We start from the raw sequence: 26,013 nt of genomic DNA, 5'->3' as shown, positions 1-26,013 counted from the left end.
GATGTTCAGAAGTATGTCAGCGAGTGTGTAGTTTATCAGCAGAATAAGGGAGAACACACATATCCTGCAGGGTTGTTACAACCTTTGCCCATTCCGGATAGGAAATGGGAAAGTATTTCTATGGACTTCATCACCGGGTTACCACGAGTACAGGGGAAAGATTGCATCTATGTGATTGTTGACCGGCTGATGAAGTTTGCTCACTTCTTTGCTATTCCATCTACTGACACAATAGCACAGGTGGCCAATCTTTTCTTTAGAGAGATATTCAGGTTACATAGGCTACCTAGTTTTATTGTCAATGATCGAAATAGTAAATTTATGAGTGCTTTTTGGAAAGAATTGTTTAGGTTGTGTGATACGGATCTTACACCCAGCACTAGTTATCATCCACAGACAGATGGGCAGACAGAGATTGTGAATAAATAGGTGGAAGGATATCTGAGGAACTATGTGACCACACAATAGAGGGCTTGGGTCAAATGGCTACATATGGGAGAGTACTATTATAACACCACTTATCATATGTCCATCAAGATGACTCCATTCATGGCACTGTACGGTTATGAAGCACCTAGTTTCATGGATCTGGTTTTGGGGGATATTAGAGTGCCCAAAGCAACGCACTTCTTGCAGTATAGTCAGGATTATTTGAGGGTGCTCAAGGAGAATATATAGCAAGCCCAAAATCAGTAGAAATTGTATGCTAACCAGCACCGGATAGAGCACAGCTTCGAGGTTGGGGATATGGTTTACCTGAGGCTACAACCATACAGACAATCATCACTCAAGAAGAGCGAAGCAGAGAAGTTGAAGCCTAGGTTTTATGGCCCCTACAGAGTGATTCGCAAGGTGGGTGAGGTTGCTTACGAGATTGAGCTTCCAGAGGGCAGTCAGGTGGATAATGTGTTTCATGTGTCAAGGCTTAAGAAAGCCATCGGTCAAAGAGTTGTGTCTTCTGCAAAATTGCCACCATTAGATGAGGAGGGAAAGCTTGTATTGATTCCTGAGGCTATTCTGGATACTAGGGAAAGGACTCTATGAAATAGGTTGATTAAAGAATATTTAGTCAAATGGAGATATCTGCCAGAGGAAGATGCCACTTGGGAGAGTGAGCAAGTGCTACAGAAAACAGGACTGAGATTGCTTGAGGACAAGCAATTTCAAAGAGGGCAGACTGTAATGTCCTCATCTTTTTAGCAACTAAGTGGAGTTCTTAGCCTTCACGTTCTCCAAAGGCTAAGTGGAGCATAAGAGGAAATTAAATTAATTTCCTATAAAGTCATTAAATAAATTAAAATTAAAAGGTGACTTTGTATTTAATTAATTTAATTAATTATTGTATTACAAGGGAGAAGCTTCTAGAGTGTGTATTAATTATTGGAAAGGGGGAAGCCTCTAGTAATTTAATTTTCTAGAAGCACATTTAATTTTTGTATTGCAAGGGAGGAGTTTCTAGAGAGTGCATTAATTATTGGAAGGGGGAAGCTTCTAGTACTTGCAATCAATTAATATTTGATTTCCTTCTAGAAGGGTGTAGGGAAAGTATAAATAGAGGTGGAAGCTTCATTGTTTAGCATCGGATGATGGTGAATTGCATTTGATAGGAACTTGGATCTACAGTTCTATTCTTGGCATTAGAGGACATCCATCCTCTCTTGTGACATTCTAGACGTCATTCCCTTGAGGTTTGGCCTTTGGAATTCATTACTATGTACTTAATTTTATTAGTTTGAGAACTAATAATATTTCAGCAGTAGTCCAATTTTTCCGTTTGCATGAATTCCTTGTTTATGTTCATGTTATGTGGTTTAAATCTATGCAAAGACGTTAAAATCTCTATTAGTAGTTGGTTCAGTTATTGGGCATTTCCAGGGTGCCCATTACACATAGAGTGAAACCCCACCTCAATAGGGGTCAGCAACTCCCCATGGAGAGCCATACAAGGAAGAATCCAACCAAGGATAATAGCCCACCAAAGAAAAATCACATAAAAGATTTGGGGTTCATAAAAAAAGACCTGAGAACTAAAGCTCAACAGTCAAGGATGAGAAAAACCCCTCCTCAAAAAATAACCCATACAAAAAATGGAGTAAAACCCCACAAAAAGACCCACCAAGGATCACAGTACTGGATCTACCACAACAAAACAAGCCAAGGGATCCTAGAAATTCCCATCAACAGGATCAAGCCCTAACCAACCATCCATGGCAGCAAAATGCAACCAAGGAGAGAGGGGAACAAGAATCCACCACCGAGCATCACCTCCACTCTAGACAGTGTGGGCCATAACCCAATGAAGGGACTCCCAAAACCAATAGACAATGTACCCAAAGCCCCTCAACTAGCGCTACAAACCTAAGAGAGACGCCAATATGCAAACTCCCTCTCAAAATCACCATAACCCCATTGCACATGACCCACACAAGGAGAAGGCCGCCCCCCCCCCCGTCTAACTCACTGCCATCAGAGTCACTTTCACCATCATCTCCAACCACAGAACCCTTAACACTCCCACCGCTCAATGCCATGAGAATGTTTTTGGACCTGTGTGATTGCACTTCCTAGGACAAGAAAATGTTCCTTTGTATTCTAGTTTTTTTTTTCAACTTTTGGTGGGTGTTTGATGTTGATTTAGGTTTGTGAAACATAAATACGTCAATGCATTCTAAGCATTGATTTGAGAGGTTTGAAGTTAATGAATGGGATTTGAGTGTAAGTCAAGAGGATTAAATAGTTCCTAATGAACAATTTTACCCCAAGCTAATTTGAATTGTTAAAGAAATGTGATAGAGGTCTTGGGGACTAAAATCACTAAGTTTTAGGTTGGTTGTGTGGCCAAGGGACCTAGAATTGTATTTGCTATTGAACTTGTGGATTTTAAATGAGTTGTAGCTCACATTTTGTTGGAACCACATGGGTTTCTCTAGGGTAAATCTTGTGTCTTCTTAATTGAGCATGGCGATTTGTTTTATTTTCACTCCTTTGGTTGGGTTTACTAGTTGGTAGTCATACACCACTTATTTTCTTTTATTAAATCCATATGTTAATGACTAGTGTATGGAATATCCATCCCAGTTTAGAAACCAGGTGATACCATAATAGTTCTTTCTTTGGGGAGTGATTTTGTAGGTACACATGAAAAGCAAGTAAAAAAAATTGTTGCCTCATCAAAGAGACATTGAGTTCCAAATTTGGAAAATAGAACTAAGATACATGGAGAGATGCAAAACAACTTGAGAAAGAAGCAAGGTTCTACAAGCTAGAAATATATGTTGCAAGAATATCTTTATCACTAGAGACTCTAGAGCTCTTAATGGAGGCTCTCATGGAGAATTTGTGCTCATTGGAGGTTATCAAAAGCAAGGGAACAACCCACATAGAAGTAGAGGAAAATTTCCATAGTAAAACAAGTCTACCACAAATGCTTTAATGAGGGAGGCCACAAAAAGAATTGAGATTCCTTCATTTAAAGGAAACACAGAAAGGCTAGAGCATTGGTTTGCACAATTGGCTTCAAAAGTCTCCCATATTCATTAGCTTTTAGAAATCAAGTGATCTGTCAAACACTAGATATAATCTCCTAGTGTTGACCAACAATGGATATCACCCTCTCAAATTACAACCTTCTAAAATTGTTGTACACCTTTAATCTATACAATCTAGACTTCGAGTATTCAACTATGTGTAACATAAAGGAAACATGCAAAATTGAGAATGAAAATCGCAGAGCACACACAAAAATGACTACATAACAAGATATTCACAAAATGATTTGAAAAAATGACACCTCATTTCAACTTTGTATAAAAAAGTTATGGCTTCTTGAAGAAGGGCAAAAAACATCAAAAAATGGTAGTTTTGTAACAGGTGATAGATTTTAAAATGTTCCTTTCTGAAAAGAGGTGGGTTGGGTTTGTGATGAGAATGCATCTTGTGGAGTTCCAATTTCTTCCTTTTTGATTTTTGGTGACTTTTAGAATTCTGTTCAGGCTTGTAAATCATAAATATGCCATTATAAATGCATTCTGAGAATCAATTTGAAATATTCAAAGAGTTAATGTAAGAGATTTGAGTCTTGACTGGAAATTATAGGATTTTACAGCTCCTAGTGAAAATTTTGCCATTTTAAGCTAATTTGATGTGTAAAAGAGTTGTGTTAGAGGTCTTTGGGACTGAATTCACTGAGAATCGGGCTAATGGGGATTGTAATTTCCACGGAAGTTGTGGATTTTAAATGGATCTTAGCTCGGATTTCTTTTTCCGATGTGTGGGTTTCTCTAGGGTAAATCCTTTTTCTTCTTAATTTGCAGTTCACATTTACATTCCTTTCAATTTAGTATTTGGTAGTCATGTAACACTTTGTTATTTTCATTAAATATGTATGTTGATGATTGGTATGTGGAATATCAATCCTTGTTTGCAGATCAGTGATGGTCCAGGAAGGAGGGAAATAACTAATTGATATGTAGGATGGGGTGAAAAAGTTGGGAGGAATGGAAGTCAAGACCCACTCAGATGGAGAATTTTGTAAATGTCAAAATGATGATGAATAACAAATTACTAGACCAGACAATTGAGCACAGATACAAATGCAACTATCAAGAAGCCTCTCGAAACACCTTTTTCAAACAGCCTGAAAAATCTGCTGAAAATATTTCCAATGATGAGAACATGGAAGGTGGTTTCATGCAACCAAATGAACATGGCCAATTGATGCTTTGATGCACATGTATGAAAACTCTCACTAGGACACTTTTCCAAGGTGTAAGTAACTATAGTTGCATCCATTCTATCACTGGGACTCTGATATTGTCACATGGTTTTACTTTTGAACTGTGCTACATAACAACTGAAAATATTGCTGACAGAAATACGTGTATAATAAAATGGAAGGAACCCAAAATCAATTTGCCTCATCGATATCAAATACATTCCACTAACCAATTGTCTTGGTATATAAATGTGAAGCTAACCATCACCACAACAAATTTTAATTTATGTTCCCACTACAAAATTGCTGTTTGAAATACCAACCAACACTTGTACTAGTATCATCGCCTCAACTAGATCAAGGACTCTTGTTTCTATTTCATTGTATTAATTAGCACAAACATGTTGAATTACAATAATATTTTATGCTTCATTTGAGAATCTAAAATTCATCTACAGAATCTATTACAGGATGGCCTTATAGTTACAGTAAGGTCAATCTATGTGGGTACTAAAACCAATAGTTAGGTATACATTTGCCATTGTATTGATATTTGTTGTTTTCTGGCCTCATTTTAGACAACAGAAAATTCATTGTGTCAATGTGTACTTCATAAGTTCATATCTTCCCCAGAGCCTTTCTATTTATTTTTCCTTTTCATTGATGGCATTTGCAGTTATTCAAATATATGCCATGATTGTTTTCCTGTCCCGTGGTCATATTTACTTACATTTCTGGCTTACTGAAAATTATCTCATGATCTATTACTGTTTCATTAATGTGGTAAGAGTAAGACAATATTAGAAGGCAGATTGGAGTCATGAAATCTTATTTCCATGTCTTCAGATCTACATTATTGGCTACTATACCATACAATATGTTAGAAAATTGGAAGTGGCCTCACAGATTAATCTTGGGAATATGTAGTTCACATAAAGGGTCTTGCAACATAGTTGGCAGCAGTTCTATGTAGATGTATGTTTCACAGTGTTTATATGTGTTTTAGAGGGAGGAGATAATTACACAATAAACTTGAGGGCACATGGTACTCTTGTCGAGGGGAAATGCAGTGCCATTTTTTAGCGAGGACAATGATATCGTTTAACAAAAGCATTAAATTAACATTAGCCCATTACATCTAGTATCTTGTTCTATGGTCTAGACTCTAGTACCATAAAGCTACTCAAGTATGGAATACTAAAAAGATACATTTTATTGATAAGCCTGCAATGGTAAATGCGTGAAAGAGAAAATAACTGACTGGGTTGAATAAGGCTTCAGGTGCTTGAAAACGTTCTGAGCCAACTTTGATAATTCTTCCATCTGGTAGCTGAATTGCAAAAAGACATCAGAAATGGTAAAAAGATTATATTGTTGTCATGTGAAACTGGAAAATGATAGATCTGTAATGGATTTCATAAGTAAATTATAAAATCTGAAAAGTCTCCAAGAAGTATGTCTAGAAAGGAATATCATATGGAATGAAACAAGAACTGACCGTATAATGCCTGACCAATACGGTCGTCTCCAATCCAAGTTGAATCTCTCTTTTGAAATCATAGCTTGTGCAAGTTTGTAAAAGATAAATCATTAACCCTGTAAATATTGAATTTATTAAAGGTATTCATCATCAGAATTGTATTATGGTTCCTGTAATTTACCTTACCTGATATAGCAAAGTTGTTCTTTAATTTCTCTTGCTGTTTCAAAATCTGATGTTCTATTTAAAGCATACCTGTAATACAAATATCCATGAATAAGTCCATATCCCGGAATCCAATTAGAATTTATTGATGCTTTTACAATCTTTTTTTGTCATTATCTACTTTCCTACCCTCTTCGAAGTAGAAGTTCAATCAAGTAAGATGTAATGTGACGCCCTGCAATGTTCACTCGTCTCGTCGCATGAGGAAATGAATATCCATCTATGACAGGAACCTGGAAAAAAATCACCAAATCCTTAGCTTGGTCAAGAAGAATACATTATATTCCATCCTGTGCTGCTACTAAACTATGTCAAAATTTCAAATGTTTCATGTAATCTCTAGCAATAAACTAAGAAGAAATTTTTCAACATATCTTTTGTAGATTCAATATCACAGCCGCATGATATTGACTCATTATTCAGGAAAACAATATTGTCAAATGATTCTAGCTTTACCTCTATGCAGAATTTATTTAAAATCTATTGCTTAGGTCTCCTTCTCGTGCATAACTACAATGTGAAGGAGACAATAAATGAGAAAAGAATTTTGACACCCTCTATAAATTTATTCAGGATTTTGATTTGTATAGGAAATGATTGTTGGGTTATGGAGAATATTGATAATTTTTGTAAGCATCTTTTCTCTGACCTAGTAATAGAGAACATGGTCAACAAAGACCGACTTGCTCTTGAACTTGACTGTCATCATACAGCGGTTATTCACAATAGTGATGGGAAAATTATTGTTGCCGCAGCTCTCTTGAGGGTAGCCTTCTAGTTTGTTAGGATGCAGTCCCATTGAATGGGTTTGGGCTCCTGTTTTTACTCCGATGACATCATTTGGAATTGAAAAAATGAAGCTAGAGGATTAAAATCGACCTCTCTCTATTTAATAGGAACCCCATCTATGTAACTAACATATTTAAGCAGGTGTAGAAAATTTTCCCCTCCAGCATAGGGATTTTTGTGTGAAAATTAACACTGTTGCAGTCACTAATTATTAATCTTCTATCGTAAACAATTATTAAACTGCTGGAAACAAATTCACAGCTAATATCGAAAAATAACACAACTGCAACTTCACCAATAAAATTCGGAAAGAAATTCAAAACACAATATTTTTGGACAAATCATCCTTGGAAAGACCACCAAGGGAAAACTAGTTCTGCAGATGGAAAATATATTAACTTCAGCAAATCAAGAGATACAAAATTCCTTGCCTCTCACTAGCAGAATTCAGACAACCTCCTAATTCCTCCTACTGATATTCTCCACTATTATCCCCAACGCTAACACTGTGCCCTTGCTAACACTGCAAGACTATTTGCTATCACTGCAAACTCATTTTCTAACATTGCAAATGCTTCTTAAAACTCTTGTTGTTCTCTGTACTGTTCTCTAAATGCCTCCCTTGACGCCCTTTTATACTACTTAACCAAGAGGTTTCTAGTTGTTTCTTGATAAAGACAACTCAACCAAGAAGTTTCTAGTTGTTTCCTAACCAAGAAGTTTCTAGTTGCTTCTCGATTAAAACAACCTAACCAATAGGTTACTAGTGGCTTCTAGAAGGAGTCAATTAATTAACAAATATTTGTCGTAACTCTAACAATTATTTGTCAATTAATCACATATGGACGAACAGCTGTCCAAGCTAACCTAAAACTAACATTTTGCCTATCTGACAGCTTTGAATGACACCATTTTAAAATTCTAATTTAAAAAAGAAAAAAAAAAAGAGGATGGATCATCTATTTGCATATAGTTTCTATAATTTTTTATTTAAAATTATTCACTTCCTCCTAAAATTTCTCACCAGAAAAGAAACAGAAATATTAAGAACAACTGACCTGAAAAAGGCTCCTAATGTTTTATAGCAATTCCTGCTAAAAAATATTCTTTAGCCCCCCTCTATGGTACCATAACCTTCATCTCTTTGTGTGGGTACGCCCTTGATGAACATCATTGTAAAATTGGGTTTTTTGTTGCTATCATACTGGTTAGGAGTCAAGACTGGCCCTCGTGGTTCTATGATTCTTTTAGTAGTTTTTTAGTTACTGGAGCTGATACTCTATATAATGTTGATAAGACAATTAGGGCTGCACTTGGATAGGCAATTTTCCACTATTGGTTACCTTATTTTTTATCAATTATTAGGCGTAGATATACTACTGCTACCTGGAAACCTATTCGATTGGTATAATTCATTTATTGGTATAACTGATTGGTATAATTCTCTATTTTCAACAATTTAGTTAATTAAAACAAGCCTTTGAATTTTTGAAAGATAATCTCCATATCTCCTCCATAACTTGAGAAAAAACTTAAAGATGTTCTTCAACTCAAGACCATTGTCTTATAGGTCTGGTATCATCCTTACTATCAAAGCTGTGGACTGCATCTCTCTACTAGAATGGACAAGTATTATTATGCCCATCACTAGACTGAAAACTTTGCCTTTTTTGGGGCCCAACTGCTGCTCTATTTGGGTAAATTAGTATTGCTTTTTGAGGCCATCAATATGGACTCCCTGGCCTGTGTATTTGGTTTAAAATAAAGTTACTTTTTTATTTCAATCGTTTTAGTCTTTTAGAGGGAAAAACTTTATTTGAGAACCCAAATTTGCAATTGCCTATAAAGGTAAAGCTAGTGCTCCATTTTGAAATATCCATATGACATTTGAGAGATTTGAATTTTCAAATTAAGTGCAAGCAATGACAAAATTACTCGGCTGCAATTTTTCATTTTTAAAACACTAATTTCTATTTGGAGGGATTTCACTTAGAGGACCACAGTTGTATTCAACAATTCAGCTGGAGATGATAATTATTTTCAAGCAAATCTGAGCTTGATGCAAAATTGTATTGTTTTTGAGCTTTTCCATAGTGTCACATTTTTAGATTAGCATATTGTATTTCTCATGATTTTATGCAGGGCTGTGGCTAACATTTACAGGATCTGATCTGATTACTAAGGCATCACTATAAAATCAATTCTATTGTTGGTCTTTGGAAGGCTGGCCACCTGATAGGATAACTGGTTTGATTGCGGATCTGAAGGCTTTCATATTTTACTGCGAATTTATTAACCTTTGCAGGTCTTCTCATTGTTTAGCTGCCATATCTTAACCTTAGACTCAGCTGGGCCCTATAAGCTAATTGTTCTAAGAAGGTGGCAGATATTACACATACTATAGGACTACTGAAACCCCTGGGTTTCTGTGCCTATTACCCGTTGTGAGGCTGTCTGGCTGCATATTAGATGTTCACTGATTCTGCATTCTAATTATGAGTGTTTGGAGCAATCTGAGATAGGTATCAATAATTGCTGTTATCAGTACCAAGGAGGTTAGATCGGCCATGTTGAGGTGATGGAGCCATAAAATCCTATGATAATGAACTTCACATGGGAATATTGGAAAATATCCTTGTTATCTGAGTTACTTATGCAGTCATTAACCCTACTTGAAACTATTAGTCTAATATGGATGGTGAGGGCATGGGGTTATATAAAAAAGGTGTCTGCCTTATAATGTGGTTAATACTAGAGATTCCTAAGGTGTAAGTAGAGTCTCCAAAACATTTCCTACATATTTTGAATCATTCTCTTTAGACGTTGGTAAAAGATTTGATTTACAAATGTACAATGAGTGATGTAAAATCATGGTGCCTAACCACTGACTGATACTTGTATGTATGCCTGTAAATGGTTTCCTGAGGTAAGGTCAATTTTCACTTTGGTCCATGACACTTGAGATTGTTCTTGAAATGAGTTTTTATGATTTATATTCTCACTAGGTAAAAAAGAGTTGAGGCGGAGTTGGTGTGTCCCTAGCTTCTTTTGAAAATGATTTTCCTTCATTATTGAATGGTTATCACTATGTGAACATGCATTATAAGACATCAGTCCGAGGAATGATTACATGAAATGGGTCTGACAATGTATTTTGAACAGCTATGAGACAACTCCAGCATAGACAGACTTACTGCACTTAAATAACTACAATAACAGATAGCAATATAGAGAAAATAACAGCATTTGAATGCCAAGATGAGATATCCAATTAAAGGGTACCACCAAGTGTATGCATTTATAAATACCCTCTACAAAAAAAAATCATTATTATTAATTAAATATATCACTTTTGAGCCGCAAAATCCACTTAACCTGCTTGATGCTAGTATTTATACAAATACATCATGTATTCATTATGCTGCTAACAATCTATTAGGGTTTAGATGCACCTCTGACATATTTGATGCAAGGATAATTCCAGACAAATTATTTAAGTACCGAAGCCTTAGTGCTCAGAATCTTGTGACGAAAGTTAGAAGGACTGCATAATTGAATTTCTTTAGCATCTCTGATTCAACTGCCAAGGTTCTTTTTGCTCTACTCCCATAACATACTTCCTCTTCAGAATCATGTGAAATGTTTGCAAATTGATCTTGTGTGTCATTCATGACATCTCAATATATTTTTAGCTGCTAACAATTTATTGGCAATGGGGCTTCAGAATTCTATGAGTGTCTTCATAAATCATTACTCTTTTCCTCATTCACAAGATGTATCATGGCTAATAAGGTTAAACATCAAATACAGTTCAACAAAAAGTTTCATTGAGAATAGAGTTTGCTCTATTTTCCAGAATACAAATATACTAAGCATTGTTTTATTTGGTTTTAGAAAAAAATCACAAAATATGAGCCTTGGATCCTGATGACGGTTTTATGAAAAGAAATGTTGCTTTAATCCTGCATCAATTATCCTTATATTTGCATGCACAATATTCGATATTGAAGGTCTACTTGTTATATCTTCCACCAGATAGATAATGTGAAACAAAGAAGATCTTGAAATAGTAGAAACACTCACAATATTTGTGACTCCATCTCCCGAATCTACAACTAGACCTGTCAAGAGCCCTGCACAATATATCCCATTTTGTTCATACTTTATTAATATTGTCTTGACTTAGATTTAGTTTAAGGATACAAAAGCCTAAAAACAATGAACATTGGGTACTTTAATACCACTTGGCGAAAAATGCTGCCTTTGCATTCATGGACTTGTGATTTCAAATGCAGCAAAAACAATATTTAGCAATCACCCTACTCAATGACTAGATAAAATTATGCAATTTTAATGTTTCTATTATGCTTGGGAAATGAGATTCATTAGCATAAAAATTCATCCTACAATGTGTATCCAGTCACTGATGACTTTCTATGGGTAGACAAAATATTCATATATTACTCATCTCAGGTCATCTGATTTAGAATCTCCAATAATAACTCAATTGCCACACGCATGCATGCACACACATATATTCCTCACCTAACAAGTTGTTTATTGAAAATGATAACTTCTACATAGATCGTGAAGTGCATCTATGGTATTCAATATGTTACTTAACAAATTGTCAAATTTTAAAATGTTACAGTGAATGAACTAATTGTTTTGCTGAATGGCCTCACAAAGTATCATCTGCCATTTTAAATTTTAATCAAATGGAATGTTTTATATATCTCAAAAACCTTCTTTAACCATAGTTCTACAAAAGGCTATGGAGCTTTCCATATAATGATGTCTTTGCTACATGATTTCTTCCTTATGAGGTAGAAAATAATTTAAAATGTATCGCTCTAGATTGTTTATGAAATATAGGCATGCCAAAAATGAGCAAACCTGAACCAAACAATTACACTAGTTTTGAGAAGCTGAAGGCACCTTGAGCATAAAGTGTTAAGATAGCACTTATTTGGATAAACAAACCCGCAAAATTGTATTTCTCAAACATTGTCTCTGCCTGTCACAAGAAAAAATAATATTTTTCAGAAACCTGTCAAAAATGCATGTTTAAGTGTATAAGGATTAGGAAAGTCAGGACAATAACTAATGCATGTGATATTTTTCTTTAGTAACCTAAAACCCAAAATTTAAATACAAATGTACTCAATTTACCATCTTTTGTCTGTTGCTTGTTGGATTAAGAGGTGGATCTGATAATAGGATCTTGCATTCTGAAGGTTCAACCTGTTCACACAAACACCAGAATTTTACCTATGATTTGTGAAATTGGCGAATCAACGTTCAAAACTAAGAATAACAAACAGAAAGATTCCAACACAAGAATCAAATTTGGATCGGACAGACAACTGAAAACAAATAGGCTAAAGAAAGATATGACACTTCAATAATGAAGAAGTCCCTCAAGTATGCCATTGATCATTTACTTCGGTATGGGGAATGGAGGGTTTACCTTCAGTATTTCATATAGCATGTGATCCCACACACAACTCATTCCTTCCCAATTTTGAATGATGCCATTCTTGATGGGATATGAGACCTCCAACTGGTTTCGAAGCCTGGAACATGCTTCACCTACAACCATGTCCTAGAACATTGTAAAACCATAAATCATCTACTTTGAACCATTCAAATACCTCACGCCATCCCTACATTATTGTTTGCAATGTCCATATATTCAAGTGTTTCAAGTTGAAAAAAATCCTATTGAATGAAGACGTAAATTGGAAAAGAACAAAAAAAATATCAAAAACATGTTCTTAGTTTTATACATGACAGCTAGCAACTGATCTGACTCAAGTCTGATGTTCAAATGGATAAAACTAGCAGTTAAGTCATTTAAAACCAATGGAGAAAATTAATAAACCTGACCAATGTGTACAGTTGCCAGCTTGAAATGCAAGATTTTGCACAGGGACAAGTGTTGTTAAACTTTCCAAATAATTTTTTATATACAAATTAGGCTAACAAAATATCCATGATAGCATTTTGGTTGTGGATATATAATGCTTGGTTTCATACAAAACATGTCATAAAAAGAATTCATAATGACTAATAATTTATAAAGCATTTACCTTTTATGTTGCAACCTTTAAAACAACACAGAGAGCATAAGATAATAACCAAGGCACCTGTCTTCAAATGAATCTGAAAGAACTTATCAAGCAATGTTCAAACAGGTTCTATCAATGTTGTATTGAATGGAAAATGAAAATATGATGAACTCAAACAGATTTACATGCATAATTCTTTTTATCATTATTGTTGTGGATGGTTGTTTGATACAAGAATTCAAAAGTTGAAGAAATGTTTGATCTGACTGGTTGAGTTAGCCTTGCAAGCATGGACCCAACTGTTTGTCATTCTGTCTTGTCTATAAAATCGACCAGAGAATTATAAGGAAGTACACCATTTTCAAGGGCAGAAAAACTAAGTTACCTACTTCTGCAAAGTATCTTTTAATGAATTGTGTTAATAATTTTTCGTCAATCATCTATAAATTGCATTCTACTAGTAGGACTTGATTGTATGTTGTTGTTTCGCAAGTTTGTAACATGGCTTGATCCTATCATCTATGTATAATCACCATAAGCGCCTCACGTAAGAAGGGAGTAGCAAATTGTCAACTATTTTTTCCCTGTAGCTATTATAAAAGGTTTCAGGTTGTTAATCATCACCTTACTCTGGTCATTTTTAGACATTCATACAATCTCATTCATTCTTTCATTTCTACTTTGCAAGTGCCCAACTTCTATTTATCAAGAGAGGAGTGGTTTTTCTTCGTAATCACACAAAACATAGATGCACTCCAAGTTGACACAAACCATTCAAAAGCATCAAAATGGAAATATACTCTAGATTTTATGTCATTGATGTAAAAAAATAGCGGTAGTTAACTCTTTGCTAAATTTAAGTTTTACAAATAATGATGCAGGTTTCTCAATTTAGAAAATTATAGAAAAGATGTAATTGAATTGCAAAAGACTAACAACCTCAATTACTATACACCAAATGTTGGAGTTTATAATCTTAGGTAAGGATGTTTAAATGAATTTTAGGCTAAGCAACTTATTTAATTCAACCTTTTTGAAATTGTAATGATTTGTATATAGACACACCCAATCCCATTGTTTTATTATTGTAATCGAGTTCTATAAAGTATCAAGCAGCGTTACAAGACTCGGCGAGTCCCGAGGCAAGCGCATCAAAACAAGGTAAATTGCCTCAAGACTCAGACTCGGCCAAGTCCTAGCCGAGTCCTGTAAGCCTAACTTGGCCAGCAAGCAGCATTTGGAAAAGGCAAAAAAACAAAATTTTAATATTTTTTTGTTTAGTTGGTATGTTAAGCATGAGTAAGACCCAGAAAGGTCATTCTATCACTTGCAAGCACAAAGAATAGAGAAATAAGAGTTCAGGGAAGAGTATTGGGGTTTTGGGAGATAGATTAGCAAATTGGTTGGCTCTCATCTATTGGTTGCTGATTGTTTCTATCACTTCATGACTTGCATATAAGCATTGAGAGGAGTTAAAAGAAGCATTTGGAGGAAGCTCCTTCAAACTTGGGGTACATTTCCATTTCTAGAGCAAATTTGAAGAGGTAACGCAATTGGAGTATGTTGAGCCAGCCATCTAGTGCTTCAGGATGCGAACGCAAGTGGAGTATGTTTGAGCATATACACTCGAAGAGGGGCAACCTGTTGGTAGCAAAAAAGTTGAATGATCTTGTTTTTGTTCACTACAACCTTCACTTCCACCACAAACAGATTTTGGGCATCGACACATCTCTCATTGTATTAGAGAAGGTTGATATACAAGCAGAGTGGAACAAAGAGGTTGATGATCCTGTCTTCAACAATGAAGACTTAGAGTGGATTGATCAGGTGGATCGAGAGGCAGAGGCAATGGCAAGGGCAGTGGAGGAGGCTAGAGCACGAGGAGACTTAGTGCAGGACCCTGAGGCCGAGAGTGATGGATCTAACTCTGATGATGAGGATTATGAGGATGAGGATGAGTATGAGGATTAGGAGGATGATCATGTCACTAAGATTCAACCTCAGACACAGGGAGAGAGGATGGTTCTAGAGGCTTCCATGACCTATCTTAGGTGTACTCGTAGGAAGACATGGGCTGCTATGAGCCTTTCTTTTGATATATGTTTTGAATTTTTGATTCCATGGATTGCATATTCCATAAATATTGACGTATTAAAGACATTTGAAAGTTACACTATATTTCAAATTTCTATTATGTGAAAAGTTGTATATGTGTGCAAAGTAGCTTCTATTTATCTCAATTATTGTGTGTTTGATGTTAATTGTCTAAATGATGCATGAAAAAAGCTTAAAATCCTTAAAAATCTTTGAATTTCATGAGTTTTTTAATTTGTCGAGTTCTCGCCAAGTCCTCGTAGAGTTCGGCCGCCGAAACCAAGTCCAAGCCTAATTTGGCCCTGACCAAGTCTGAGGTTGGTAACATTGTTATCAAGAGCCTATAATAACCAGCATATATTTACATCTCCTCTTTCACTTTGTTCTTGTTTGTTAGAATTAGTTTCTTTGTTCCTGCGGGTGCAAACCTATTAATTTCTACAATCGAACACAACTAGGTGGGACTTTTATAGTCCTAATTTCAGCTTTATGTGACTTTTTTATCAAGCTTTTTTTATAGGTGTTTTTTATCAAGCTATTACTTTTTTAGGTTTTTTATTTTAATTCCTCTTCATGGTACAATTTTTAGAAACCGATCTGATTTATATATATTTTTGGAAAAGAACAAGAAAAGTCAATTTGGTTATGCTCCTTGAATATTTGGATTTGGAAGAGAACTTTCAGCTCTTAGTTTTAGTATGTCTAAACATCTTGTCAAAGGCAACTTACCTACATACTCCCTGTAATGTTCCTAAGGTGAACTCGGCCTGTAGGTGATCTCGATCCATAGGCAATTACTTAGGTAGCCTTGTAGTGTGCTCCTAGTAGCAAATGCTTCAAGTAGTTCTCCCTTCGTGCTTCAAGTAGTCTTTCCAGTGCCTCAAGTAGTTCCCCTTCGTGCCTTGGGTAGTCTTTCCAATGCCTCAACTAGTTCTCCTCTGTGCCTCAGGTAGTCAGTGCATTAGGTACGGTGGAATCAAGAGGTGAAAGGGGTGACCGTACGGTCCAAGAAGGATGTTCGTATGGTGATGGGTAAAGCCGTACGGTAATCTGGGACAGGTCGTACGGTAGTCTGGGACAGGCCATATGGTAGCAATAGGGCTATATGGGAGGCCTTGGGTAGCCATACGGTAAGTAAACGAAAATTTGTATGGTATGGGACAGAGAAGGAAATCGCAGAGAATGGAGTGAGGGAGGTCCTGCGCCACAGTTAGTGAGTTACATATGATTCCCGATAATCAACAATATTTGACAAGCAATTCAGATATACAAACAAGAGATACCAACAAAGTTGCTCCACAAAATATATCGATATTTGCCAGAATCAAATCAAGAAATACACAGACGGAATAGGGTGAGGGTTGAATCCCATCGAAACCGAAAGAGCCAAATAGGGAAGATCTTCCACTTCTAAAATGGCAAACAATAGGGAATCCCAACTAGAATTCGCAGTACAAAGAAATAATCCAAATTGCATACTCACTACAATCTACACGTCGCGCTTAAATACCCTTCGGATAAACATCCCGAGGGTGTACAAAGATAGCCAACGGTCAACACATACGGAACAATTAATTAAAAATGGGTCCGAGATATACTAAATCAACCAGAAACCACCAATACAAACATTAATAACTTGGGTCCCAAATTAATTAAAATTGGGAACATTACACTCCCACATGCTCTTTGCCCAATATTGCAAATAAGATGATCAAAGATCTCAAGTACAAGGGCCAAATATCTTATACAAAAAAAAAATGGAAGAGAAAAACATAAAGGTTAAGATACTTAAGAAAAAAAATAGAATAAATAGGTTTCATCTTGTTATTTCAAGGAAAAATGTAATTGTTATGGAAAATTTGGCAATAAGCATGTAAATTATCATCCTTTGACTTGGCATCTCAAAGAATATGTTAGGAAGATAGGAAGAATAAGCTTCTCTCTTCCCACAAAGTTTATGTTGCTTGTCATTGTGCTCCCCATGCTTCTCCTTAGTGTATTGCTTTAACTACTAAGGAAAATGATATTAACACTCTCTAGAATTATTGATATTAACACTCTCTAGAATTATTGATCAGTTTACACCATGGCACAATGCACCACTTGGTAAATAAAAGAGTGATGTATCAAAGGATTTCTTATCTTGGGTGTTTGATCGGCCTTCAAGAATCTCCTTTGAAGGGGGAGTGTTCCACAACAATTTTAATGATCTATTTCCCTAGTCAAGCTTACGTGGAATGTTGGAATTTCTGAAGTTGTATAAGAGCCTTCTAATGAATTTTAGGCCATGCCTTATTTTGGTTGTACTTCTTTTCATATGTGTGGGGTCAACCTCCTTTGGATGTGTGTTGAAGTGTATATATACACAACGAAACTGATTGTTTTATTATAACACCTCCTGTTTCACGTTGTACTTATCTTGTTAAAGGATAGTCTTTATCTTTGTGAGGAAGCATACCTACCAATCTGTATGTTGAAAGAGCTGCTATGAATCCCTAATGCAGTCTACTGATTCAGCCCCTCACCAGAAGTTATCACTCATAAATCCACTGAATTCATAGATGGGACAAGTGGTGACTACCAAAAACATGAACCAAGGACCAGCATAAAGGTGGTTTCCAACAACCGGTCCACGAATCTAAATGTTTCCAACTCCGCCCCCACATACTTGCAAACGGATAAAGATCTTCAGTCACTTGGTGGAGTCTTTGGACCATTATCATTGCTGAAATGTTCTCAGCTAGTACAGGGAAGTTTCCAGCCTTTTTTGTCTTGGTTTAGGATATAGGAACTCAGTTTTGCAGCCATGTTGCTATGATCCTATCCATCATTTCTATAAATTCATGCTTTGGATGGATAATATCTTCCATAAATAGTGTTGCCCACTTATTGGGGCCACTAAGTGCAAGTGCTCCAACTTGCACAATGCTATTCTCAGAGAAATTTCTAGCAACCTATTATTTGTACACCAAATTTCTTGACCCCAAACAATCTGATCCATGCCAGTTGTCAAAGGGAACAAGTTGTGGCATCATGGCAAGTGTCTCTGGACTGGAACTCATTTTTATTATAATACTTTAGGAGATATGAGTGTAATTTTAAGAATGCCACAATCACAATTCAAGGACAAAGAGGTGGGATTTTTCTGCACCCTTCATATTAAGAAAGTTTCTGACACAATACAAAGACACTTCAAGGATGTTAACGAGCTTGATTGAAGAAGCTCAAGTTCATATTCATCTTCACAATTATTTGATCTAGGTAGAAGAAAAAGAGGTGGGAATAACATTTTGTAGATAGGTTGCACAAGGAAAATGACCAAGATTATTGTCAAAGTTATGTCCCGCTTTGGAACTATTATCATTATCAGTCTCAGCTATTACCTTGCACCATTTGCAGCCACACAAGCATTGTCTGTTATAGGATTGAGTAAAGTATACCATCCAGAGTCAAGGTCAAATTGTTTTGGACACCTCTACCTTGTTGAGGAAGTTATAAGCACCGCAAAAAGATCTCAAGGACTTCAAGTGAATAACAGCGCTCTGCAGCATAAGCATGGTGAATAAATCCATGGGTAGATAAGTGTGCAAGGAATCAACAACACAAACATGGAGGTGAACACATCTAGCAACCTTCATTCTTGCGGAAGTTTGTGAATGTTTTCATTCATCTGTCACAAGGAGGCATATGGGTGATTGACTGCCTTTGCTGTTGATCCAAGTCAAAGGTTTAGAAATTTGGGACATGGAGCTTTTAAAAAGTTATCTAGTTCAGTGGAGGAACTTGCCTATAGAGAAGGATGCTTGGGAAGAATCAGGGAATACAAATATCTGCAGAGAATTCCAGATAGGAGATGGAGAACTGAACTTACAATTGCTTGAAAGAAAGCAAATTTGAGTAGGGCAGACTTGTCACATCCCCTTTTCCATTATCTATGTTGTAGTCCAAAATACCCATTTGCTGTCACCGGCATTACCCTTGATCCAAATTTGTAAATGAGTTCCTTCCCTTCATCCTCCATACACCGACTCAAGATCTCCCAATTTTCTAAGTATGGAGGCATGACCAATTTTCTAAGCTAGTGTAAGTTGTCAAAGTTTCTGAGTTTCCATTCTTGACATGACTTTCTCCCAAGTTTGCTTTCTTCTACACATATTTGCAACACAAGATGTTAATATTTGATTTGATGATGTACTAGATTTACATCAGATTGGGAGGATGAAAGCCTTTGTGTTGTACTATTTAGTAATGAATATTGCTACAACTCGATGCATGATTAAACTTGAGGTTTCCGACTTCTCCATTCAAACAGACCACTGCCTCCATATCCTAAAACGTAGTCACCTGGAGACAGGGAGACTTGGAGGTCTCAAACATTGGTACGAGTACAACTATTTTCCAAAAGTAGGAGACTAGGGTACTTGGACACAGTATTTGGTTTTTAATACGATTTAATAATTTCCAAGAAATATCATGACATAGAGCTTTGAAAACAAGAATAATGGAAAGTTTTACGTGTGAACATTAAAATTTAAAACCATTGAATCAAAATATAAAATCTGAAATTCAAATCACTAATAGTAATAGTGATAGTAATTGTAATAATAATGTCATCTACTCATTTAGTAGTGTGTCATATAGAGTCAAATAGTTCAAAACTCACACTGCAAACAACTAAAAAACAAAAATGTTTTGTTTTTATTACTTTTTAATATGCTTTTTCTTAGAAGACATGTGGGAGACGTCAAAATACATAATGGGGGACTTCGAGATGTTGGAAGACTGAGACGTGAAGTTTCCACCCAAATTTGAAGTTCTCTGGGCACGCGCAAGGTCTGGGAGACGCAGCTCCAGGGGGTGCACAATCTCGCGGAGACTATGTCCTAAACCATTGCTTATAAAAAAGTACTCTCTCTCTCTCTCTCTCTCTCTCTCTCTCTCTCTCTCTCTCTCTCTCTATGTATGCATGCATGGATGGTATGTATGTATGTATGTATTCAAAGGGGCAGCCTAGAAATGTGCCTAATAGCATTAACAGACAGGATGGAGAGAAGTATTTACCTTGCAAATACAAGACTAAGAGTTTGGCTGCAAAGAAAGAGAACTGCCAAACTTGACTCCTAAATAGGTATAAGATGTGATGGTCTCCATTGGGCCCCTTTTGCAAAAGAAATGAAAATTAGAAAGAAAATCTTTGGGGTTGAAGACCACAGCCTCACTTAGACTACGGTTGACCATAAGCTGACAAAGATCACAAAACTTAGAAAGGGCAATCCAACTATCTCTGTAGGCTGTTCGGAGAATGAGAGAGGACAGTGTCATCAGCAATGAGAAATATAACAATCATAGCATGGTGAAGCAACCATAATCTGCACGAATATGTCGTCCAAGCAAATTTCTCATCAATATTGATATAAAAGAGAATCAGTGAAAAATGGCAAGCCTGCAAGACTCCGATACTATGCTTGATGAAGTTAAAGAGGCCCCAAGCATTCCAGAATGGCACAAGAATGGTCTTGTAAAGCCACTTGATGGTAATAATGAGAAATTAGAATACTAAAAATATCAATGTGACAAACTTCTGGAAAAGATGACTTGAGATGGAGTTAAAGGCCTTCATGAAGTACTCAAAAGATAAAACACAAAAGACATCAGAAAACTGATGCAGAGAAATGAGTCTTTGAAACATTTTCAGGGTCAAGAATTGAAGAGCAATGGAACATACTCAATGGCTTTGAGGAAAATTACGTTAGTCTTGGATATGACCAACCTGATCTGCAGCTGTTGGGAAATTTCCCTCATTATTGGCACCTCGTTATCCAAGTTTTTCCTCTCGCCTCTATGCCAATTGCCTCTGCGAAATCTCAGCTGGGGGTTGTTAGCCAGCTCACTATTCTTCCTACTCTTTTTCCTATAAATTTTGAAGCACTAGATTGATCCAAAGAAAAATTTGATTTGCAAAATGGATTGCTGCTTATAGGTTTCCAAATCAATCTGGGCCTTCTTCTAAGGCTTATCAACTGTAAGCTGGCTTGAAACACCTAGGAAGATTTTCCTGATCTGATCTGTTATCAACTTTGAAGAGGTCACAAATATGTTCAGATGCCTCAAGTTTGTTGCTAGCCAATAGGATCAATTGATATTTCAGCTTTTTTTGTCAATTTAGCTATTTAAGGATCAATTTTTGGACTGCTTTTTTGACTTATTCTGTACTATTCTAAACTGTTTATTTTGTAATCTGGATTCCCGTATCTACAACCTTGTCTCAATATAATATAAATCTGTTTCATAATATATCCTGTTCCTCTTAACGATCTAACATTCTTCCAACATTCACGATTGCTTTTAATCTTTCTAATAATAAAAACAAGTATTGAATCATGTCATCACAAAAGGAATTGAACATTGAGATTTGTACTGCCTGGTTACATACTTTCAACTCCTCTTCACATAGTGATTCCTCATAGCGTAAAATCGGTTTCCCAACAATGCAGGGAAATGTTGCTGCTGGGAAGTTTTCTCCTCCAAACCCGCATTTGACGAACTGCAAATATGATAATGAGAAGTTCAATTCAGATCAAACGTAAATGCCATCAGCTTAAGAAAGAATGAAAAAAAATGTTAAGAACCATTCATTAAATAATGGTCAATAAATTTTCTTGGCCAAAAACATCAATAAATTAAAAGTCGTCACAAATAGGCAAAGAACCGGAAAAACTACTAAACAGATTTTTCCCCAGCTGTCTATTATTGTTATCCCAAATTTCTAAATTTATAATCTTCTTCTGTTTTAAGTGCTCAGGTGTACATTAAATAGACCAAATCATCCAAGGATGCCCTTGCCAAAGACAACCAACTCTATAACTGAACAAATTCAGTTCGCAAGCAAATACAAGAGAGTTTTAGCAGATGTTTGACTGATTTATAATTTATGGGATTCTTTCTACATCTAAAATATTTGTAATATGGTAAAAAATACTTTAAATTTGTCAGCTTTTACTGCACAAGTTTTCTTACAACAAAACATGGATTTCTTATTGATGTCGAGGACAATTGATTGGATTTTAGGATAGATCATCTGTTTATTAATATTATGGTATGCAGAGGCAAAAGCCTACAACGCAACGGTAACTAGCGAGCCTCTCATGTGAGAGGTTTTGGGTTCGAATCTACCTTCGCTTAACATATAATAATACAATTAAAAAATATATATTATGATATGCATAATTTTTTTATAACTCCTAAGAGCCCATTTTTAGTAACTCCTATTTCATTCATGTAATGGAGCTAATGGGCAAAGATAATTTTTCAGTTAAAAAGGGTTGGACATAAATATAATTTAAACAAATTTTTGTTTGTTTGGTAAATCTTGGGGATCCAATATAATCTTCAAGGTCATTTAGAAGACCAAAACCAGAAAAGAATGAAGATTTTATCAAAATTAAAAGAAGATTGCATTCAGATACCAAAACGGAACACCAAGAGGTGTCTGTTCAGTTTCGACATTCAGTCATCAAGATGAAGGCATAAAATAATGCCTACGCAAGTGTGAGCAGATAAAAAAATTGAATTTGAAGCACAATAGCTATATAAGTCAATAAGGGAATCTCTCTATGGCACGCAAGGGAACACGGGTAATTCTCATCAAGTCTTCCACCCATATTGCATGGCGTTGAGACAGAATGTAAAGTTTCACGGGAGAGTTGAAAATGGTGAATTAAAGTATCCTTGTATTTGTGAATAAATTTAGAAGAATATTGTGCAGATGGAAAACTGTGCAATGCAAATGATAGTGGCAGATGCATTGACAAAGATATTGTGAAAAGATACGTTTGAGTTCAATGAGAAAAGATTCAATGTGCAGCAGGTTACTTGAAAGAATATTTAGCTAAGTGGGAGTAGTAGCCAAACATTTAGGATTTCTGTTTTAATAAGTATAGCACAAAGAAAATGTGTGTTTAGATGTAACTAGCTGAGTTCAAAAACAGTTAGAAACAAATCTAAATTGTGCCTCTGGGCAGGACTCTTGATATAATAAATGGGTGTGAGAAATGTATTCTAAGATTTATACTCTACTCTCTTATTTGTGTTTTTTCGTTGTTAATTTTGCATAAAATCTGTTTAACAAACTATAATTTAATTATATTCAATTGATCAACAGATGGAATTTTGTAACAGAGTTGAAAGTTCCTTTTCATACTTCGGAATATTGATTTTCTCATGACACGAACACAAAAAAGTTTCCTGACAACACTTTACTGTTCCCCTTCTTTCCTTTTCAAGTTGAAGGAAATTTTTAAAAGATGGTACTTTTATATAAGCAAGGATTAATTGGAAAAGCTTCTAAAGCTTAAACAGAGTGATGAATATACCATGAGGTCTGCATTGAAAGCCTATTTTTCTTCTACCACGTGAACTCGTGTATTTCTCACATTCACTTTATACGTGGATTGACAAGTTCAATTTTACCTTTGAACTTTGTCCTGAAGTCAAAAACCTAATAGTGAAGCTGTGTTCAATTTTACTTTTGAACTTTGTCATTAAGTCAAAAACCTAAGAGGAAATGTCTGGACTATGCATATACTTCGGGAAATTCGCGTATTCAGTAATTTAGGGGCTAAAAAATTAGGTGTCTTATGTATAGTGAATTTCTCTGGTGCTAGCTATTGAAAATGGTATCTTCATGTAAATATCAAATACGTTACATTGTATCAAATTTATATAGAGAAAGATTGTGACGGTGACAAATTTAAATGAAAAAATCCCTGTTGTTTATGTACAGTAATTTTTCATTTATACTAGCTACTTCAGTTAAGGTAGATATCAACTTCACTACATTATATCAAAGACCAATCTAATTTGAGAACATCCAAAACTGTCCATCATAAAAGTTTCCCATTCTCTATTTCAAGCTAGTTGCGATTTTATCATAGCCGAAATAGAAGATGTTCAAAAGGCCGGAAATAGACGACAAACGAAAACTTCCTTGTGACAAATATTGGAAGCCTGTAAAATTTACTTCGTATTGATGTTTCAATTTAAGATCCATTTGACTTGGATAGACTGTTATAAAATTTTGCCATTCTTTATTTCAAACATAGTAGCGATGTTTATCAAAACCAAAATATGGGATGTTCAGAAGGCCAGAAATAGACTCAACGCAAAAACATTGTCACTAATATTGGGAGCCTGTAGAACTAACTTCGTATTGATCTTCCAATTTAAGATCCATCTGAGTGTGAGAACATATTTTTTAAAATGTCTGTTATAAAATTTAATAATTGTTGCATACTCGTCAATTTCAATTTGAAAAATTCAGAGAGGCGGAGAAATCGAAAACTTACTCCAGTTCCATTGTCGCACACAACTACTTTGTTGCCTTCCATTTCTGCGTCTGTGCATCACCAAGGATCCAACTCATTCAATGAAAATGCTTATGAGTTTTCACATTTAAGCTCTCCCTCGCTGTAGCGTCCCTTTCATTTAACGTATTAGACATAATCTTCTCTCTAATTGAGTACATTCGAAGCATCTTTTTGTAAGGTACAAAATTATTTTCTTTTCACAGTAGCCTTTTCGATCTGCCATGGATAAACACCCAACTTGCGTACTACTTTTCCCTGATCTGACAAAGTAATCATGGAATTCAATCGTGATCCTTACTTATCACTGTTATTGTCAGATGTTAAAAAATTCAACAAATTGCCTCTCATTTTATTAATTTTTGCCCTGGCTTAATATTTCATTTTCAAAGCGAACAGAATTTTCCAGTCCCGGCATTTTCTAATTTAAACCAACTTTATTTTGAAGTCAAAAAAGATTTTATAATTAAGACTGTTCAAACTGTAGCAGATCTGTTGTATGAGATGATGCTGATTCTTGATATTATGAGATTAAATAACTTATATTCAGACGTACTTTCAACTCATGATAATGCAGTGTTATAAACAATTTAGATTTTCAAAATTTATTTAAGTATTGAACTGAATAATTAAAAAAATAATGGGGATAGAAAATCTTATGGAGTTTTTTATGAACACTATTATTTTATTCAATTTTAACGATATTTATTTTAGTAGACAAAATTAAATTATTATAGAGTATGTAATGAACATTGTTATTTAATTTAATTTTAAGAGAATATTAATTTTTGTAGACAAAATTAAATGTAAGTTTTAGATATATTTAATGAAGGGATATTTGTTAGTATTTGTGCATATTATATTATTTTGTAATCAATATTGTTTAGCTAGTTATTAGTTAAATTAGTTGAACAATTACAAAGAAGTATTTTTCATTTGTTTAAACTACATATTGTTTTAATAAAGTCTACATAAATAAATTTAATTTTTAAAATCTTAAAACCATTTTTCTAATTGTTCATTGTATAATACATTTGGGGTCATAGACCGATGATTCTATAAAATAATAATTCTATGGTTTAATTAGTGAAAATAGGCAAGAGCTGGTGCTTGGGTTCAAGTCTACTCCAACATAATAAATAATAATAATAAATGATCACAACAAATAATAATAATTAACCTATTTCTAAGATAAGTACTAGCTACGTGGCATTGTTTATGAAGATAGTGAAGGGAATGTACTAATGTAAATTGTATATTTAGTGTTTTATTTATTAG

The 26,013-nt window shown here is 35.2% G+C and overlaps 1 protein-coding gene across 1 annotated transcript in view; it reads right to left on the bottom strand.

Annotated features, from left to right (window-relative positions):
* LOC149551485 (actin-related protein 2-like) overlaps positions 1–25,318 on the bottom strand; it is a 35,271-nt gene extending 9,953 nt beyond the window's left edge. The window contains exons 1-10 of the mRNA XM_089786980.1: positions 24,718–25,318; positions 21,807–21,917; positions 12,679–12,813; positions 12,381–12,452; positions 12,147–12,225; positions 11,292–11,341; positions 6,549–6,652; positions 6,381–6,449; positions 6,213–6,276; positions 5,976–6,044 (exon numbers count right to left, since the gene is read on the bottom strand). Coding sequence (XP_089643106.1) covers positions 5,976–6,044; positions 6,213–6,276; positions 6,381–6,449; positions 6,549–6,652; positions 11,292–11,341; positions 12,147–12,225; positions 12,381–12,452; positions 12,679–12,813; positions 21,807–21,917; positions 24,718–24,759 — 795 coding nt within the window. The 5' untranslated portion in view covers positions 24,760–25,318. The remainder of the gene's footprint in view (positions 1–5,975; positions 6,045–6,212; positions 6,277–6,380; positions 6,450–6,548; positions 6,653–11,291; positions 11,342–12,146; positions 12,226–12,380; positions 12,453–12,678; positions 12,814–21,806; positions 21,918–24,717) is intronic.
* Between the last annotated feature and the right edge of the window lie 695 nt (positions 25,319–26,013).

Source organism: Cupressus sempervirens, chromosome 6 (genome assembly GCF_028749045.1).
Source record: "Cupressus sempervirens isolate cs-2001-9-10 chromosome 6, ASM2874904v1, whole genome shotgun sequence".
Classification (NCBI taxonomy): Eukaryota; Viridiplantae; Streptophyta; class Pinopsida; order Cupressales; family Cupressaceae; genus Cupressus; species Cupressus sempervirens.
The sequence above is the reverse complement of the archived record's forward strand: the minus strand, read 5'-3'. Positions and strand labels throughout refer to the sequence as shown.